The 20,108-nt window shown below is 37.0% G+C and overlaps 1 protein-coding gene across 3 annotated transcripts in view; it reads left to right on the plus strand.

The window, feature by feature from the left end:
* The window catches only part of HELQ (helicase, POLQ like), a 51,571-nt gene that overhangs the window by 21,242 nt on the left and 10,221 nt on the right, over positions 1-20,108 (plus strand). For 2 of the 3 annotated variants that reach the window (XM_069093149.1, XM_069093134.1), the window contains 6 exons: positions 2,195-2,336; positions 2,692-2,796; positions 5,619-5,841; positions 10,399-10,556; positions 13,031-13,129; positions 18,263-18,436. In XM_069093149.1, the coding sequence (XP_068949250.1) occupies positions 2,195-2,336; positions 2,692-2,796; positions 5,619-5,841; positions 10,399-10,556; positions 13,031-13,129; positions 18,263-18,436 (901 nt within the window). The remainder of the gene's footprint in view (positions 1-2,194; positions 2,337-2,691; positions 2,797-5,618; positions 5,842-10,398; positions 10,557-13,030; positions 13,130-18,262; positions 18,437-20,108) is intronic. The other variant, XM_069093141.1, reaches the window with a different exon arrangement.

Here is a 20,108-nt window from a genome sequence, read left to right on the forward strand (position 1 = left end):
TCAGCGGGAGGTTAGCTTCTCTGTGTCATTTTGTGGGTTCTGCAGCTCCAAAGTTTGTTTAGAGTCCCCTTTTTACATGGATTGGGGAGGGTGGAAGCCGGAGCCGCGGGAGGGTCGTGCTTCTACCAACTTAAGATACATTTAATAAATTTAATTAAAATAAAAGCTCATACTTAAAATCATTTAAAAATCTTTTATGTTATTTGTACATTGCCTACATTTCCCACTTAACCTTTTCCTATTACTTCCCCCACTATTCCCAGAGAGCCATCCTTCATAATTCATTAATAAAAAGGAAAAAACTCAGCTAAAATAACAAACATAAGGAAAAAAATCTGACATTATATATAATATTACCCACATACCCTCACTTCTACAAAGAAAGACTAAGGGGTATTTTCTGATACCACTTCTTTGGAGGAAAGCTTGGTCATCATAATCAAAGTATTTAGTTTCTTTTCTTTTGTTCAGAGGTCTCAAACTTAGCCTGTAAAACTCCCAATTAAATTGTAATTGGAAATTTTTTAAAAAGGAAAAATACAACATAAATAAGGTTAATTTGTAGTTTTCTAAGTCAGTATGCAGGAATATCTGTTTTTGTGGCTTTGGCACCACTGCTTTTGTCGTTCATTCCATTTTCATTGTTATTGTGCATATTGTTTTCCTGATTCTACATACTTTAGTTTTTGAAGAATAATAATATTCCATTACATTTATGTGGCTACAATTTATTTAGCCATTCCCCAATCAGTGGACATATCCTTTGTTTCCTGTTCTTTGCCACCACAAAAAAATAGTTATAAATATTCTCCTTGTATCTGAGGCCCTTCTTCTTTGTCATTGACCTTTTGGGAGTTATGTTTCTTTCAGTGGAATCTCTACGTCAAAAAATATGGAGAGTTCAGTCACATTTTTTATGTAATTCCAAATTGTTTTCCAGAATGGGTGAATCAATTTATAGCTCTACTAGTAACTTGAGCCTTTTCTTCTACAGCCCTACTAACATTTGCTATTCCCAAATTTGCCTATTTCTTGGGTCGGATTCAAGGTGAAGCACCAGGGCTATTTGATTTGCATTTCTTTTATGCATCAAAAGAAAGGATATAGGCAATGTACTTTCCAAACCTTAGAGTAATGTGTAAATGTTAATCATTAGGGCTAAATATAGGACTTTGAACCTGCCTTTCCATTGCCACAGGGAGCTTCCAGTGAAGGAGCTCATTCTGTCAGTGTAGTTTGGTACCATCTTTGTAGCTTATAGTCTTAGAGAGTTTCCTGGGGCCCCAAGAGGTTAAATCACTTGTTCAGGGAGCCATGGCCACTCTATGTTAGATGCAGTACTTGAACCCAGGTCTTTCAAAGCTCCGAGTACAAGTCCCACCTCTGACATTTAAGAGCTGTGTGACCTATTCTAGAATCAGTACTGACCTGCATCAGTAGAGGAAGCTTACTCATCATTCCCTAGACCATTGAAATCACAGGTCCAGAGCTGAATACTTATTAGTGATTTAAAGCAATATTATGTTTATTTATGTTTTGCAGTTCTTCTTTGCAGAATGGTTTATTCATATTCTTTGACCACTTATTAAAGGGGAGTGTTTTTTGTTTTTTCATATTTCTGTTGTCTCTGTATCTTTGATATACTATTATCAGAGATAGTTAATAAAAAGATTTTTCAATCATCAGCTTTCCTTAACTTTGTTTCATTAATTATGTTCTTGTATAAAAAGCCTTTTAATTTCATGGAATGAAATTATCTATTTTATCTTTTGTAATAGTTTCTCTTCTTAAGAATTTATCCCTATCTTCCACTTTCTAGTGGGGTTTTCTGTGTGTGTGTGTGTGTGAGAGAGAGAGAGAGAGAGAGAGAGAGAGAGAGAAGGAGAGAGTGTGTGAGAGAGAGAAGGAGAGAGAAAGAGGAAGAGAGGGAGAGAGATTTACTGTTTGACTCAAATATCCAGTTTGAATTTGAACAGACTTGTGAGCAACAGAAGCACCTATAAAAAAAAGTACCATACAGTCAGATGTGGTTGCTTTGTCAGTTTTACTTAATTGATGTTCCTTGTTACAACTTCATGGGCTGGTATATTGGGAAGATGACTAGTATGCAAAAAACAAAGCAAGGATAAAACTTAAATTTTGCTGTTGATAGCAGGTGAAAATTAAATGTTAATGCATTTCTCTCATACCATAGAGTTATTTTGAGAGCACCTTATATTGCAACGCAGTTTTTGAAGAGGAATCAGTATCAACAGATGATTGGCAGAGCTGGTCGAGCTGGAATAGATACTGTTGGTGAAAGTATCCTTATATTACAGGAAAAAGACAAGCACCTGGTAATGTAGACCATCGTCCTTTTATGTAGAAAATTCTTAGGTGCTGAGATTCTGATCCGGCATTTTTTCGAGTTTTTTAATTTTAGAAAAACTCAAACTAGAATTTACTGTTTTTCCTTATATTGAGCATGATAGATTATTTTTACCTGCTCTATAGACATGTTATGAGATTCTGCTTTTGAGATTCATAAATATCTAGTTACATATTGTTCCATAAAGTCAAAACTTCATGGATATCAAATACTTTTTACTTTCTGTTTTTAAAAAGGAGTAGTAATAGAATTTCTTAGCTAGAACTGTAATTTCTGTGATAAAATTAAATTAACACTAAGTGTAATGTAGTTTTATTTTATAGGTGCTGGATTTAGTAAACAGTCCTCTGGAGAACTGTTATAGCCATCTTGGGCAAGAAATCACAAAAGGAATCCAAAGTTTGCTGCTGTCATTAATTGGGCTAAAGGTATCTATGAAATTTCTTACCAACTAATTCAAGATTTTTATATGGAAGTACTTTCCTGATGAATACTGGTACTTCTCCATTCCCTTATTCATTCTTTATTAAACTGTGGAATTTGAAAATGCAGGAAACTGTAGACTAGTGATTTGATTTTAATTTCCTAGCAGATTTCTAGAATTTACTTTTAAGTTGAAAGGGAACACCTGGTAGACACTTAATAAATGACTATTGACTGGGGAATAGCTAAAGTAATTGTGGTACATGAATATAATGGAATATGATTCCACTGTGGGAAATCCCAAGTACTAAGAATTCAGAGAAGCATAAGAAGACATGTCAACTGAAGTAGAGTGAAATTAGAACTAGGCAAACCACTTAAGGTACAGCAAAAACAGTGTAAATACAAAGAACAAAAAAGCCCCATTTGAACACTAATTATAGGACTAGGCTTATCTTTTGAGAGGGCAGACATTGTACTTCTTTTCTTTGTTGAGGTAGGAGACTATGGGTATGGAATATTGTGTATGCTGACAGACTTCATTAAGGTATTGATTAGTTTTGCTCAACTTCTTTTTCTATTTCTTTTTTACTCTTTGTTTCTGTGAACTGCTTGATTGTTAGGGGAGAAGGAAAGAACATATTTGGAAATGAAGGTGATATAAAAGCAAAAACTAGCAATAGACATCTTTTTTTTTTAATGTGGGAATATTGTTAATAAAAGGAAGTGTTGATCCAGCATGGCTTCATCAGAAAGAGGTCATACTGTATAAATTTCTTTATAAATAAATATAAATTACTTCAGAACAAAAGGAAAACCTCATCTAAGAACTGAATGTTCTCAAAATTGGAATGGGCTAGAGAAAAAAAGTGACTCAATAAGAAAACTAGAAACATTAAAACAGAAGAAAAAGTTTGGAAAAAAAAAGAAGAAAATGTTAAGAAATACACTATCACAAACTTCTGTTTTGTATAATAGGGCATGTAGAAATAATCTGAATTATCAGATTTATCTGAAAATTCTGACCAAAAAAACAAAAGGTCAGCATTGCACATTTCAGTAAATTATGAATAAAAACCCTTCAGAATTCTTAGAACCTGAGAACAGAATGAAAGTAGAAAGAATCCACTATTCATCTCCTGAAACAAACACCAAATGTAAACTCCTAGGAACATCATAGCTAAAATCTAGAGCTTCTAAGTCACAGAGAAACTACTAGAAAACAGCCAGAAGTAAAGAGTTAAGTAACAAGGAGTTGTAGTTAGCATCACCTAATACTTGGCAGCTTTGGCAGTAAAGGAGAGGAGAGCTCATAATACAGAAAAGTTAAAGGCTTTCAGTCAGGGATGTCCTAGCTAGCAAAGCTAAGCATAATCCTACCAGGGGACCATGGGCTTTCACATATAAGGTTTTAAGAACCCCAGACTTAGTCTGCCAGTGTCTAATTTCATTCCAGTCTCAAACCTGGTGGTAGATCAGACCATGCCTATGATAGATCTGATTAAGTAGTGCTTATGAATGTTTATTAGAAGGATTAAATCATAGTCTTAGTGAAGGGATTAAATGGTAGAAAGAAAGCAAGTGAAAAGGAAAATGGGAATGAGAAGGGGGGGCGGAGTTTAAAAGTGGTCAAATGCAACCAACAATTACTTTTAGTGCCAATAGTAACAGGTTGCCTGTACTGTTTTATATGAATGATTTTAAACAAAATTTGTTAAAGATGGTTTTATGAAAATAATTAGAACCATTAGATGAACAGAAAATTCAATTTATCACTTTGTTAAGTCTAAACAAACATCAAAATAATACATCCAGTCCTGGTTTGTAGTGTTTGCTCAACAGCTCTTGGGAGCTGACGTGCATCAGCTCCAACATTCCACCCAGTAGTGGTATCACTGCAATGTTCATTTTTTCTTAGCATATCATGCACCACAGTTTGTTTAGTCATTTCTTAGCTGTTACCAACTTTTTGCTACCACAAAAATTGCTCAAGTGAATGTGTATGGGACCTTGGCTTCCTTGGGGTACATACCTTGCCATGAGATGTTTGGTGAAATGGCAAGAATGTTTTTGTCACTTTTTAAAGCACAATTCCAAAATGTTTCTTCAACAACTAGACCAGTTCACATCTCCATCAATAGCATATTAGTGCTCTTGTTCTCCCATGGCCCCTTCCACATTATCTCAGTCTTTTGACATCTTTGTCATTTTGCTAGGTGTGAGGTGTAACCTGAGTCACTTTGATTTACATTTCTCTTAATAGTGATCTGATAATCTTCCCTATATTTGTTAATAGTGTGCAGTTCTTTTGAGAACTGTTCATAGCAACTGAACAGGATTTTGGGTTTTATTTTATTGGGTTTGGGAGAGGACAGAGAAAGTGTTGGGAAGTTCCTGGTGTGGAAATTCCCTCCATTAATGCACATTGGCAGCTAAACTGTAATTAATAATCTTAGAGAGTTGACTATACAAAAATTGAGTGACTTGTCCATGACCATACAATACAGCTAGTATGTCTTGGAAATAGGACTTGTACCTAAATCTTCCTGCCTCCAAGACCAGCCTTCTTTCTACTAAACCATGTGACTTCCCTTTGGGGATCCTGTTATATGATTAATAAGACTTAAGTTTGATGGATATTTACTTCCAGCAGGATGTTTTAATTTTTCTTTTGTTTTAATATTTTAAAATGTATCTTCATCTGTCATATGCAAGTTTCTTGTTCAAGTAACTTATCTGCCTGTCATACCCATGAATAATGTATATTCTACTTTGTGTGTTGATGTTGTGATGTTGATTATTCATTTAATTTCCAAACATTTTTCAGATAGCAAAGAACCTGGAAGGTATATATCACTTTATGTGTGGTACATTTTTTGGCATTCAGCAGAAGAGTTTATCTGCAGAAAAAAGCCTTTGGGAAATATCTCAGAAAGCTTTGGCAACCCTAATAGAAAAAGGACTCCTCCAAAGACAGAGTGTTTGTAAGAGTGAAGGAGAGTCCCAGTGTGATTTACAGATCACAAAGTTAGGGCAGGCCTCTTTAAAAGGTAAGGGACTGGGATGAATTACATGGCTAATTTGCATTTCAAATGTGGTGTGTTAATTTTCTAGGTATTTCCATATTTATGTTAATCTTCCTTATAGGACAAGCTACTCATTTTTTTTAGCTATTTTGAATTATTAAAAATTGTTATCCCTAAAGAAGAAGATCCTTTTAAATTTTATTTGTTTGAAGTTGAGTATGGTATATTCTCAGTTTAAAAGGTTAGTTTAGGTTTTTATAGTTACTAATGTATCTTGAAAATAAAATAAAAATAAGTATTTTAAACAAGATAGTGGTTAATAAAAGCCTGTAAAGGGCCTTGTGGGACTCTTACCATATCTGAGTAGAATATTACAATCCTATTTTTTTATTTATTTAAAAATCCTTTGAGTGGGGTGGCTAGGTGGCGCAGTGAATAGAGCACTGGCCCTGGAGTTAGGAGGACCTGAGTTCAAATCTGGCCTCAGACACTTAACACAAAAACTAATCAGGTGATCTTGGGCAAGTCACTTAATCCCAATTGCCCTCCAAAAATAAATAAATAAATGAAAGTAAAAATCCTTTGAGTACTGAGGAAACTGACTGGGAGGTTTTTCTACTTACTTCCAGATGGTAGCTTATTAGTGGAAAAGAAAATTTCACAGTCAAATGTCTTTTTTTATTGTTTTTTAAATATAATTTTTTTTCCAATTAACATGCATTTATTTTCTTTCTCCTTCATTTCTTGCCTTCCCAAATATTCAAAAAGAGAGGAGAAAAGAAGGAAATCCTCACAACAAATATGTGTAGTCAAACAAAGTTCCTTCATTGGTCGTGTCCAAATATATATAGTCTGGATTTTGAATCCATCTCCTCTCTGTCAGGACATGTGTAATATGTTTAATCTTGATTTTTCTTTACATTGATCAGACCTCTAAAATCTTTTGAAGTTGTTTTTCTTTCTAATGTTGCTATCTTTGTATTAATCTGCTTTGCTCACTTCATTTTGCATCAGTTATTAGAAGGCTTCCCAGTTTGCTCTAAAAATTCTTATTTTAACATTCTTATGGCTATATTCATTTTTGTATGCCATAATTTGTTTATTTACTTCCCCAGCAGATGGGCAGCCCTTTACTGTCCAGCTCTTTGCTACTACACTAAACAGTTTTCATTCTTATGACTTCTTTTCCTCTCTTTTTCATCTAAGCATAGACCTACTAGTGGTAGAGCTGGGTTAAAAAATATGTCCAGTTTGGTGACTTTACCGTTCCAAATTACTTTCCAGAGTGTCTGAACCAATTCACAGCTCCTCCAACAATGTGTGAATATACCTATTATTTTATAGTCCTTCTAACATTTGTCGTTTTCCTTTGTTGTCAGTTTTACTAATCTGATAAATGTGGCGCCTCAGTGTTTCCTTAATTCTCATTTCTCTGTTTATTAGTGATTTGGAGCATTTGTTTATACGGCTGGTGATAGCTTGTATTCCTTCCTTAGAAAACTTCCTGTTCACATCCTTTGACCATTTATCTGTTGGGGAATGGGTCTTGTCCTTAGAAATTTGATTCATTTTTCATAGTTTGGGATATGAAATCTTTATCACATCTGCTACAGAGATTTCTTTCCTAATCCTTTGTCTTCTGATTTTAACTGCATTGGTTTTGTTTGTGCAAAAGCTTTTTTTTAATTTCATGTAATCAAAATTCTCTATTTAATCTTCTGTGATCTTTTCTTTCCCTTGTTTCATCGTGAACTTGTCCCTTACCCAGCGTATCAGAAAGACAGTCTCTTCCTTGCTCCTCTAATTTGTTTTTATATGGGATCCAATATCTTATGGGATATTTTTATTTATATTATTATATAATATACATTATTTATATATTTATCCCATCTTTATATGGGATCTAAATATCTGTATGGAGAGTGGTCATCCAGAAGGCATTTATTAAGTGTTCACAAGTACTGTCCTAAATGCTAGGGACAGAGAGGAAGGAAAAATAAACCAGTCTCTGCCCTCAAAGAGCCTACATTCTAATGAAGACACAATATCAACTACGTTTCTAAAAGATATACTTATAGATATGTGTGTATATATATACACGTAATAGTATATATGGCATTTATAAAGATATAAATATAAGTGTAGATATTTATATATACACAAATACATTATTATATGTTCATGTATACACTTATGTATACAGAAATATACATTATATGGGGTTGTGTATATATATAAGTGAAAGGTGGGGCGGGAAAGATGTCCTACAGAAGGTAATTTTTTTAGCTGAGTCTTGAAAGGAGCTACAATAGTAAGGAAGAGGTGATAAGAGAGAGAGTATTCCTTAATGTGAATTCCAAAAACTAGTAATAAAAGGCCTTTTCATTTTTTAAGACCAGTAGGATGATTAAGTCTTGATTTAATCTAAAAATAGTTATACATAAGTATGTTAAAATATTTTAATTATTTAATTACAATGAGGAAATGATGAGCTAGCTATGCCAGAAATTTTTTTTTAATTTTAGTTGTTTTGTGCTAATAAATACTCCAAAATTTTTGGTATAATTCTGCTTCACACACCCAGGTCCCTCAGTCTTGGACACCTTCCAGAGCTGTCTCAGGAGCCTTTCCTGGTAGTGGCACACAACACAGGGTTTTACAGAGAAGGTTCCTTAATGGGGGGACTATTAAAAAAGAGATTTAGAAAGTTCGAACCTTACATAGCAATAAGTGCTCTGGACAGCTAGTAGTCAATAAACATTTATTAAGCCCTTACTATGTGCCAGGCATTGTTCCAAGTGCAGGGGGTAAGAGAAGAGGCAGAAGATAGTCCCTGCCCTCAAGGATCTCACATTGTAGTAGAAGAGACAACAAGCAAACAAATATGTACAAGCAAGCTATATACAAGATAAATAGGAAATAATTAAGAGAGGGAAGGCTTTAGAATTACAGCATTGGAAAGGCTTCCTGTACAGGGTAGATTTTATTGGGGATTTAAAGGTATAGTCAGGAGGCAGAGCATGCCAGGTGTGGGGGACAGTCTGAAAATGCCTAGAGCTGAGAGATGGAGCATCACTGGATTGAAGAGGTTGTGTCAAAGAGTAAGAAAACTGGAGAGAGAGAAGGGAACTATGCTGTGAACTTTGAATGGCCAACAGATTTATTTGATTCTGGAGGCAGTAGGGAGCCACTGGAGTTTATTGAGTTGGGGGCGAGAGGGTGCTGTGGTTAGACCTGTGCTTTAGGAAAATCACTTTGGTGGCAAATGGAGGATGGATTGGAGTAGGGAGAGACTTGAGACGGACCCCACCTGCAGGGTCTTACAAGAGTTCAAGGGTGAGGTTTTGAAGGCCTGCACCTGAATTTCAGGGGAGAAAATGATGCATCTTTGAGCAGTGTCTCGGGGTGAAACAGGCCTTGGCAACAGAATGAATATAGAGATTGAGAGATAGTTGGAAGAAATATAACGACCCCAGTCCTGGGCATGTTGAGTTTAAGGTATCTCTGGAACATCTAGTTCAAGATGTCTGAAAGGCAGCTAGGGACACAAGATTGGAGATCAGCCAAGATGTTAGGACAGGCTAGGTAGGTGGTAAGTAAATCCATGGAAACTGGTAAGATCACCAAGTAAAGTAGTCTAGAGAGAGAAGAGAAGAGGGCCCAAGGCAGATCCTGGTACGACACCTGTGATAGAGGAATCAGCCAAGGAGGCAGAGAGACGTCAGATAGGTAGGAGGAGAAGCCAGGGAGAGTCATGTCCCAAAAACCTAGAAAGAAGAGAATTTCAGGGAGCAGAGAGTGGTCAGCAGTGTCAAAGCCTGCATGGGTCAAGGAGAATGAGGATTGAGGAAAGGCCGTTGGGTTTGACAATTAATAAATGTCTCGTAACTTTGGAGAGAATAGTTTCATTGGAATGATGAGGTCAGAAGCCAGAATGTAAAGGGTTAAATGTGAAAGATTTAAATTTAAACTGAGATCAAAGTAAGTTGTCTTGGGATGATTTTTCTCCCCACTTTTTTCTGTTCATTTAACCGAAGTACTTTTAGTAGTACATTGTATTACTGCAGTGCTTTGCACTTTTGAGTCATTTTCACCTATCATCTCCTTAGAGCATTACAATAGCCCTGACATATGGTTGGGATAAGAATTATTTCTAGTTTACAGGCAAAGCTTATGTCTAGAGCCTCCTGCTATCATCACACAGCAAGTTAGCTAACAGGATTGGAAAAGTTAGTGAGGAACAGGAAAAGATCCATTCTTCTGTCTACTGGTCTCTTTCTCTTTGTTAAGAGTGGAAATTGCTATGACAACTCCAGCATAATATTTTAGCATAAGATGTCCATATATGGCAGTATTCTTAATTAATGTCACCAGAACTTTCAAATCAATGTTCAGCTCCTCCTGTTTTAATAAGTGATTTTGACGTTGGAACTCCCTAGTGTCATTTCTTCATTGTGTTCAATTATTATGTCTTTTTAAGAGATAATATATATATTTAAACATGCATAAAACTTAAAAGCTCTAGCATTTTTCTGTTGAGATCACGAAAAATTAAAACAGCTATGGTACCTTTCTTTTTAGGAACTTTAGACTTGGCTTATTGTGATATTCTGTACAAAGACTTAAAGAAAGGCCTTGAAGGACTTGTGCTTGAAAGCTACCTTCACCTTATCTACCTAACAACTCCGTATGATATGGTTTCTCAGTGTAGACCAGATTGGATGATATATCTCAGTCGGGTAAGAACAAATTTAAAAGAAATTCCATTATTTAAGCTACTCAGAAAATAAATATCTATTCTTCATAAAGTATATAAATGGTTCCTTTCTGTTTAGATTTAAAGTATTGAATTTTGTCTTGAACTCAGATCTTCTGTATTCTAAAGAAATAATTCTGAATCTAAAGAAATAGCATCTTTACTACATTTTATTTCCACATAAAGAAAATAATAAAAGACCACAACTGTTGATTTAGCAAAAGCAGAATTCTTTGAGGGTGGTAAAATGTACTGTTATTCCCCCTATATTAGATAAAGCCTATAGGTCTCATGATGTAGTTCAGCTTACTCAGCCTGTGTTCTTGCTTCTGCTAACCCAGGCCCAAGAGAACTTGGGAATATGACTCGGCAAGGTTGTATTGATGATTTGGTACCCCACCAGCAAGGAGAATGAGGCTCTCTCAGACTAGATGTAGTCCTTCCTTGTGTGGCCACCTGCATATGCTGCCATACTTGGAAATCTTAGGAGGCAAGGAGAGCCATGCTATGTGTATTCTATACATTGCATTTGACTTGAACCTGTATCTTTGAGCTGTGTCTGACACAGAATTCTACACATTGAAACTTGTATCCTTCATCCTATTAAGAAAAGCCTTTATTTTCTTAGAACTGAATTCTCTCAGCCTTCCCATGATCCCACACTAGTACATATAGAACCAGCCTAACCCAATGATAAAGTGAATTCAGGAAGTGTTATTTAGTACTTGAGATTGAATAGTGACAATGCAAGTAATATTATATAGTGATATAGCCTAGGCACTGTGGTACTTTGGCAGATTATCAGTATAGTTATTTTTAAAATAAACACTAAAATGTACATGTTCATTCTGATAGCCTGTTTTTGCTTCCCACAATTCCCTGACCTTACTAATGACATTTGCAATATCTGTAATCAGTTCAGGTCATTAACGTGCATTTATTAAATAGCACCTCCTCTGTGCTAGACCCCGTAGTAACCAGGAATATAAAGAAAGGGAAAATAATCCTTGTCTTCAAGGAACTCAGAATCTGATGAGAGAAGGCAAGATACTTGCCAACTGTGTACAGGCAAGTTATAGATAGGGTGAATGGAGATAATCTCAGGGGGAGGGCCCTAGCCTTGAAGCAGGAAGGGTTTCTTGCAGAAGATATGATTTTAGCTGAGACTTGAAGGAAGTGCAAAGGCAGGAATAGGGATGGAGAAAATTCTAGAAATGGCGACAACCAACAAAAATGCACAGTCTAAAGAGGTAGAATTTTGGGCGAGGCAGGGCAGGGAGGCCAGCCTTGCTGGAGGTGGGGTGGTGAAGGAGGACTTTAAAAGCCAAAACTGAGGATCTTACATTTGAAGATAATATGTAGCTTTAAGAAGATCATTCTGATAGCTTGATGGAGGGGGGCTTGGATTGGAAAGAATTTGAGGCAGGTAGACCAATTAACAGCTATTAAAGTAGTCCAGGTATTGGTGAAGGGCCTGCTCCATCGTGTGGTCAGTGTCAGAGGAGAGGCCAGGCTGTGCTGGTGTTCATCCTTCATTTTTGAAAAGGACCAGTGATATCACGAGTGATGTCTTGACTTGCATGTGAATTAGATCTAAGTGAGGTAGAGTTCGGCAGTCATCAGCCTCTTTCTTCCTGAGTCATCAGAGTCCAGTGGCAGGACAAAAGTCAGGTCAATCTTCTGTAGCCCAGGATGCAGTGGATGGCCTCAGTTTCTGATGTGTGAACAAGCTCTAGGCACTCTGCAAGGCCTGCTAGATAAAGTCTTCACATGCTCACCAGCAGTTTTGGGGCCTGTTGGCTACCCTCAGCCTGGTTTAGCCCATCTGCCGAGATAGTTTGTCTGGCTGCGGCCACTGCATGTGCTGCAGCTTTTTGGAGCCACAGGTCAGAGGTAGGTAAATCAGTGGACACCCAAGGTGGATGAGCAGCCTGGAAAAGGGCTCGGCAAGCCCTCATAGCAGAGCTGTTTGTCCTCCCTGAACACCTTTTTTCTCTTCTTCCTCCTCCCTCTTTCTTTATGAGATTGTATGTGGAGTGAAAGACAGGAGTCAGGGGTGACACCTGGGTTTCAAGTCTAAGTGCTGGGCAGATGGTGGTATCCTTTACAGGAAAGGGAAGTTGGAAAGAGGGAAAGGTTTTCTGGCAATATAATGACTTTAGTTTTGGATGTGTTAAGTTTAAGATTTCTACAGGGTGAAATCCAGTTTGATATGGGCTATAGACAGTTGGAGACACAAGATTAGTAATGTTATTTTTGCCTTTAAATATCCCCAACAAAAAGTTTCATTATAACAGTACATAAAATATAGCTATGCTCTTAAATAAAGTTTATGCCATACCTTGCAATTCTTTAATATGGTAGACAGAATGGAAGAGATAATAATGAAGAATTTATTTTGAGAAAAAAAAACCTTCACTTGACTTTTTTCTAATTATTCCCCTTTTTAAAATATAGTTCAGCCACCTCAGTTCCGCAGAGCAAAAGGTAGCAGCGATTATTGGAGTATCAGAAAGCTTTATTACAAAGAAAGCCTCAGGTCAAGCTATTAAAAAGGTAAGCTAATTTTTTTTATCTTGAATTTTACAATATAAAATTAATATTTCCATGTACAATGTAGAATGGAGGGAAGAGCTTGTATGTGAAATTGTGAATTTCTTTTATGGAGCTCGCACTTATTCTTTTTAAGTACATAATAAAATCAACAAATATCTTTCAGAGCTGTCCTCCCTGGGTAACTTCTTCTGACTTTCCTTTTGCTCTCTTCTCTTCTCATTTGGGCTGGGGTGGGGTCCTATGTGCTATCACAAGGCCCCTCATTGGGAAAAAGAAAAGAAAAGAATTCCCTACATTGACTTTGTCCAGAAAAAAACATCTTGTTCTGCATCTTGAGTCTGTGTCAGGAAGAGATGCATACTTCATCATCAGGACTCTAGAATGACAGACACTTATTACATTGGTCAGAATACATAGGTCTTTCAAAGCCTTTTTTTTTCTTTACATTGTTATTCTTATTATATAAATAATTCTTCTGGTTCTGCTCACTTCACTTGGCATCATTTCGTTAAATCTTCCCTGATTTCTCTAAAACCGTCCCTTTCATCATTTCTTACAGCACATAATCCATAATTTGTTCAGGCATTCCCCAGCTGATGGGCATTCCCATCTTTGCCACTACAAGAAGAGGCGGATATAAATATTTTTGTACATATTTTGGGAAAAGGTTTCTTTTCTTCTCTTCTTGATTTCTTTAAGTGTAAACCAGAGTGGGGAACCTGCGGACTTGAGGCCACATGTCGCCTTCTGGGTCCTTGAGTGCAGCCTTTTGACTGAGTCCAAGTTTTATAGAAAAAATCCTTTTAGGGCGCCTAGGTGGCGCAGTGAGTAAAGCGCCGGCCCCAGAGTCAGGAGGACCAGAGTTTGGTTCCGTCCTCAGACACATAACACCCACACACAAAAAACTAGCGGTGTAACCTTGGGCAAGTTACTTAACCCCAATTGCCCTCCAAAAGGAAAAAAAAAACCTTTTTATTAAGGGGATTTGTTCTATGAGGTTTGGATTCTGTCAAAGGGCTGCACTTGAGGACCTAGAGGGCCACATGTGGCCTCGAGGCCAGTTTCCCCAACCCTGGTGTAGACCTAGAAGTGATATCTCCAAGTCAATATGTGTAGTTTAGTAGCTTTCGAGGCATAGTTCCAAATTGCTTTCCAGAAAGGCTGTACTAATTCACACTCTTGCCAACGATATATGAATATGCTTGTTTTTCCACAGCATTTGTCATTTTCCTTTGTTGTCATCCTTACCAATCTGATAGTTTGAAGATAAATCCTGAGTGTTGTTTTAATTTGCATCTCTCTGTAGCCAGGAGCATTTGTTTATGTAACTATTAATAGTTCAGATCATTGCCTATTCCTATTCTTTGACTATCTATTGGGGGATGATTTTTGTTCTTATGGCTTTTCATTTCTTTATATATCTGGGATATGAGATCTTTATCAGGGATATTTGCTGCAAAGATTTCTTTCCCAGCTACCTGTTTTTCTTCGAATTTCTACTGCATTGGGTTTTGATTTTGTGTGTGTGTGCAAAACCTTTTTAATTTATGTAATCAAAATTGCCTATTTAATCTGCTGTGATCTTTTCAGAGCCTTGTATGGTCATCTATTCTTCCCGTACCTATAGTTGTAAAAGGTTTTTCTTTCCTTTCTCATCTAATTTATTTATGATGTCACCTTTCAATCTAACTTACATATTCATTTGGAACTTCTTTTGGTATATAATATGATTACATACTCTTCTATAAATATATGCTATTATATGAGGTTTATATTCCTGGAAGTTTGTTGAATAGTCTACCTTTATTTTATTAGCTGAGGTAGCTGAGGCTCTCAGGTTTGTTGAACAATAGGCTACTGTATGTTGTGTATCTGATTTGTTCCTCTGATCCAGGTTTCTTCTTTTACCAAATAGTTTTTGATTTTGTACTGCTGGGTCAGAATTCTTTCTTACTTTCCTTATTTCCCTTGAGATTCCTGACTTTTATTTCTTCCAGATGTATTTCATTGTCTATAAAGTAAACTTGTTAGTTTGATTTATATGGAACTTGAATGAATTTAGGCTGTGTTTTTATCATATTGGTTCAGCCTATACATGAACAATTAATATTCCTCCAATTATTTAGGACTTTATTTCCTTATAGAGTGTTTTCTTCTGGGATTCTGGGTGGATAGAGCACAGGGGGCTTGAAGTTAGGAAGACCTGAGTTCAAATGTGACCTCAGAACCATATTAGCTGTGTGACTTTGGGGCAGTCCCTTAACCTCTGTTTGCCTTAGTATCTTCATCTGTAAAATAGGGATAATTATAGCCCATGCCTCCTAGAGTTCTTAAGAAAATCAAATGAGATAATATTTGTAAAGCACTTAATCCAGTGCCTGGTACATAGTAAATGCTTAGTTTCTCTTGTTATTGTTATAATTAAAATTACTATTATTAGTTGTGGTTTAGTTTTTAGAGTTCTTAAATAGGCCATCATGTGATATGCAGAAATGATAATTTTTCTATTCTAGCTTCAAGAGTTATTCCACATGATGATTACAGTTGTTCTTCTAGTGAAAATTATTACATAATTATTCACAATGAATTGTGAATTTCAGTGAAGATTTTACAAGATGAAATGTAGAATATCCCAGTTCTCCCTTATAAACCCCAGGATATATTGAAAAAGATCCCCAAAAGAACATCTATTTAAGAAAAAAAAAGAATCAAATAATCTTTTCCATTAATCCTAGAAGTGTACAAGAAGACAGACAGAAACCAATGAAGTCAAACAGGAGTCTTGCCAGAGAAGCCAGCTTCACTGGTGACAAAAAGCCCTGAATCCAACTAGCCAGTACTCCAAGCAAAGGACTAGAAGCCATTTCAAGCTCCAGGTCCTAATTCTAGCCTGTCTAAACAGAAGCTCAGACAGAACCATTCCCCAGAGATCATTACACAGGGAGATAAGCCCCCAGCCCTGTACTCTTTGAAACCCTGGGAACAATAATGAAAGATCAGCCAAGTGGGCGTGTGCAGGAAGCTTGAGAACCTTATGAGCTTTGGCATTTTACTAGAGCATACAGAACCACAAGGGATGGACCATCAGTTAACAAACATTTATTAAATGCTTACTGTGTGTGAACTCTTGAATAGATGTCATACAAGGAGAAAAATACAGTCTGATCAATACTTGCGATTGAATCAGAAAGAGATTGAGGTAAAGGGTAGTGAGGCCTCATACAGTCTTCCCATCTTGATTGTCAGTGGGAGTATCATTCAGACTACAGAGGCGCAGGGTGAAAGAACTATCCAGTCCATCCAAGAAGACCAGGAGGAGTTCACATGAGCAAAATAATCTCAAACCCAGAACCAAGGCTGAAAAAATAGGAGCAAACAAAAGGAAACATCATATACTGAAAAAATATCCATGAATTGAGAAAAAGTTCGAGGTAAACCCAGAAAAATGTGACTCTACAAAACTTGCGAATCGTTTCAGAAACCCAAAAAGGCGGCGGAATAAGGGCAGTGCTAGGCCACAAGACGTCAAGAATAACCAGAAAAAATTGAAGTAGAAAGGAAAATGAAATAATAAATACAAAGAAAGATCGGGGGAGGAAATTTTAAAGGCATAACAAATAGCTCAGAATGGAAGGGGTAAAACTTTACCAAAGTAGCAAAATCTCTGAAAAATAGAATGGAACCAACAGAACTCAGTTAACTCCAGGAAATATTAGAATAAAACCAAAAGGTTAATAAAGGACAAGAAAATGTTAAGGTATACACTAACAAAAACAAAACAGAACAGAAACTTGACATGGAAACCAGGTCCGGGAGAGATCATTTAAGTCTTATCAGGCATCCTGAAAAATATTACCAAACCAAAGATTTGAAAACAGTATTTTTAAAATATATATTTTTATTTTCTCCAATTGCATGCTAAAACAATTTTTTTAACAAAAAAAAAGTTTTGAGTTCCAAATTCTTTCCCTTACCCCTTGCTGAGATAGAGGTTATACATGTGCAATCATGAAAAACATTTCCCTATTAGTCATGCTAGAAGACGAATAAAAGAAAAAGAATGAAAGTAAAAAATAGCATGCTTCAGTCTGTATTCAAACAATATCAGTTCTTTTCTCTGGAGGTAGATAGTACGCTTCATCATGAGTCCTTTGGAATTGTCTTGGATCATTGTATTGCTGAGAATAGCCAAGTCACTCACAGTTCTTCATCGAACAGTATTGCTGTTACTGTGTACGATATTCTGGTTCCGTTTGCTTCACTTTGCATCAGTTCATTTTAAGTCTTTCCAGGTTTTTCTGAAATCATCCTGCTTGTCACTTCTCATAGCACAATAGTATTCATTACAATCATATACCACAGCTTGTTTAGCCATTCCCCCATTGATGGGCTTCCCTTCGATTTCCAGTTCTTAGCCACCACAAAAAGAGCCACCATATTTTTGTATAAATAGGTCCTTTTCCCTTTTTCCAGTGTCTTTGGGATAGAGACCTAGCAGTGGCATTGCTAGATCAAAGGGTATGCACGGTTGCATAGCCCTTTGGGCATAGTTCCACATTTCTTTCCAGAATGCTTGGATCAGTTCAGAACTCCACCAGTAGGGCATTAGTGTCCCAGTGTTCCCACATCCCCTCCAACATCTCTCATTTTCCTTTTTTGTCTGTCATATTAGCCAGTCTGATAGGTGAGAGGCAGGATCTCAAAGTTGTTAAAATAATATTTTTTCAATTTTTTTTTTTATTTTTAGAGGGACAGGGCAATTGGGGTTGTGACTTGCCCAAGGTCACATGGCTAGTAAGTGTTAAGTGTTTGAGACTGGATTTGAACTTAGGTCCTCCTGACTCCAGGGCTGGTGCTCTATTCATTGTGCCACCTAGCCACCCTGAAAATAGTATTTTTAAAAAATTATAACAGAAAACTGCTCAGAGCTATTACAAACAGAAGACAAAAGAATCCACTGATCAACACCAACTCTGGTCAACTTGAGAGGGTGAGGGATATGCTGTGTTATCATCTTAACTAAATAACTCATTTTCCTTTACAACCTTGATTGTAACTACATGTGTCTAATTCAAAGGGCATGTTATTTCTGATTCAGTAAATGGCAGACTGTCATTTTAAATGTCTTTCCAGGATGTAGACAAGAACATAGTCAACAGGTTCTACCTCTCCTTTGTTCTTTATGCGTTACTTAAAGAGACCAATATCTGGAGTGTATCAGAAAAATTTAACATGTCTCGAGGATATGTACAAAACCTTCTAAGTGCAGCGGCCTCATTCTCCTCCTGCATACTACATTTCTGTGAGGTGATTATTATTATTATTGCTATCATTATTGTATCATGGACTTGTGATTTTTATTGGTTATGGAACTTCCAGTGTGGACACTCCCTCTACCAATGAAAATTGGCAATATTACAGGATCAGATAATTGCCTGTAGTACTAGGAGGCTAAGTGACTTTCCCAGGGTCATACACCTAATAGAGGTTAAAGTTGGGACTTGACTTTGGGTCTTCCTGATTCTAAGACTAGCTTTGCTCTGCCATGCTGCCTTTTGAGATAATTACGTGTTTAATAAATGATATGTAATGCCGTTTTGTTTTCCTCCATTGATTGGGAAACAGAAAAGAGGAAGCCGCTTAGGCACAGGAAGCCTTATTTAAAATGTTTTTTTATTTAAAATTTAAAATGGACAAGTGGTAATGAACGCCTTTTCTGGGGCATTGGGGAGATAAGCAGCGTTGCTTAGATGGAATTGTCATGACTTGGTAAATGATTGGATAAGGGAGGTGAGAAAGGTGAATCAGAAATTCAAACTATCCAAAGTTTCAGCCCCAGATTATAGTGCAGCAGGCAGGGAAGAGATGTCCAGGAGATTTACTGGAGAAGTACCAAGTCTGAATTAGGACTTAGGAGTATAGATTTAGAGAGAGAGAAGACCTTATGTATCACCCAGCCCAACTCCCTCATTTTACAGATGAAGAAGCTGAAAACCAGAGAGGGTTCGAGACTTATGAAATGAGATTTTCTAGCTGTTCATATTTGCACATTACATTGTGTCTCTTTCAGTGTGCAAAATACTCCTGGGTCTCAGTGGGAGGGGGGGGGGTGTCCACGGGCAGTCCACCCTGGTAAACCCAAGTAATAAAGAATACATGCTGTCATATAAACACCTGGGTGACATGATGGGCTTCATGTGGGTAGATAAGAGTTTAGAGTTTCAATCCAAACACAGAAAAAATACCTGTTGTGCAGATTATGGCATGTAGCCAGACAGGCCACACAGTGAGTTTCTATGTCATCAGCACATGTGTCTTGGGCAGGTAGCTGGCCTCAGAGTTGAACAGGAGAAGGGGATTGTCCAGGGCTGTATTAGGGGAGCCACACAGACATTTCTGGGTCTCCAAGCTGCTTCTTTACACACAAGTCCATCTTTTTCCCAGAGATAAAAGGGGAAAGGGGAAGATGGAAATAGGAGGGATGGAGGACAGAAGAAGGGAAAGAAAAGAAGGAGGAGGGGGAGAACAGAGAGAGAGAACCTTTAAAAAATGAAAAAAGTATTTTTAGTGAAAGTAGAGAATACGAAAGGAATAATCTTTAAATTTCAAAGATACCCACAGAATGTTGAAAGGCATAGAAGACCCCTGGCATTTGGGCTGCATTCTCTGTGGAAGAACAGTGTGCTAGGTGGCAAGGTGGCACAGGGATTGATTTGCCCAGGGTCACACAGTAAATGACTGAGGCCAGATTTGAATTCAGGTTTTCCTGACTCCAGGTCTAAGACTCTTACCTGCTCTGCCATCTAGCTGCCCCTGACCATATTATGATACTGAACTTGGAGATGATGCATCTCCAAAGTATCAAAATATGGAAAGCAAAGTTTTGAAAACTTGATATGTTTTTATATCTCTTTCCTCTTCCCCCAAACCAAGCCCTCTCTCAAGATCCCCAGATTCTCAGAAATTTTTTGGTTTGAGG

Source organism: Petaurus breviceps, unplaced genomic scaffold, assembly GCF_028583685.1.
Source record: "Petaurus breviceps papuanus isolate PSGF00001 unplaced genomic scaffold, PetGlider_PUasm1.0 126, whole genome shotgun sequence".
NCBI classification, from domain to species: domain Eukaryota; kingdom Metazoa; phylum Chordata; class Mammalia; order Diprotodontia; family Petauridae; genus Petaurus; species Petaurus breviceps.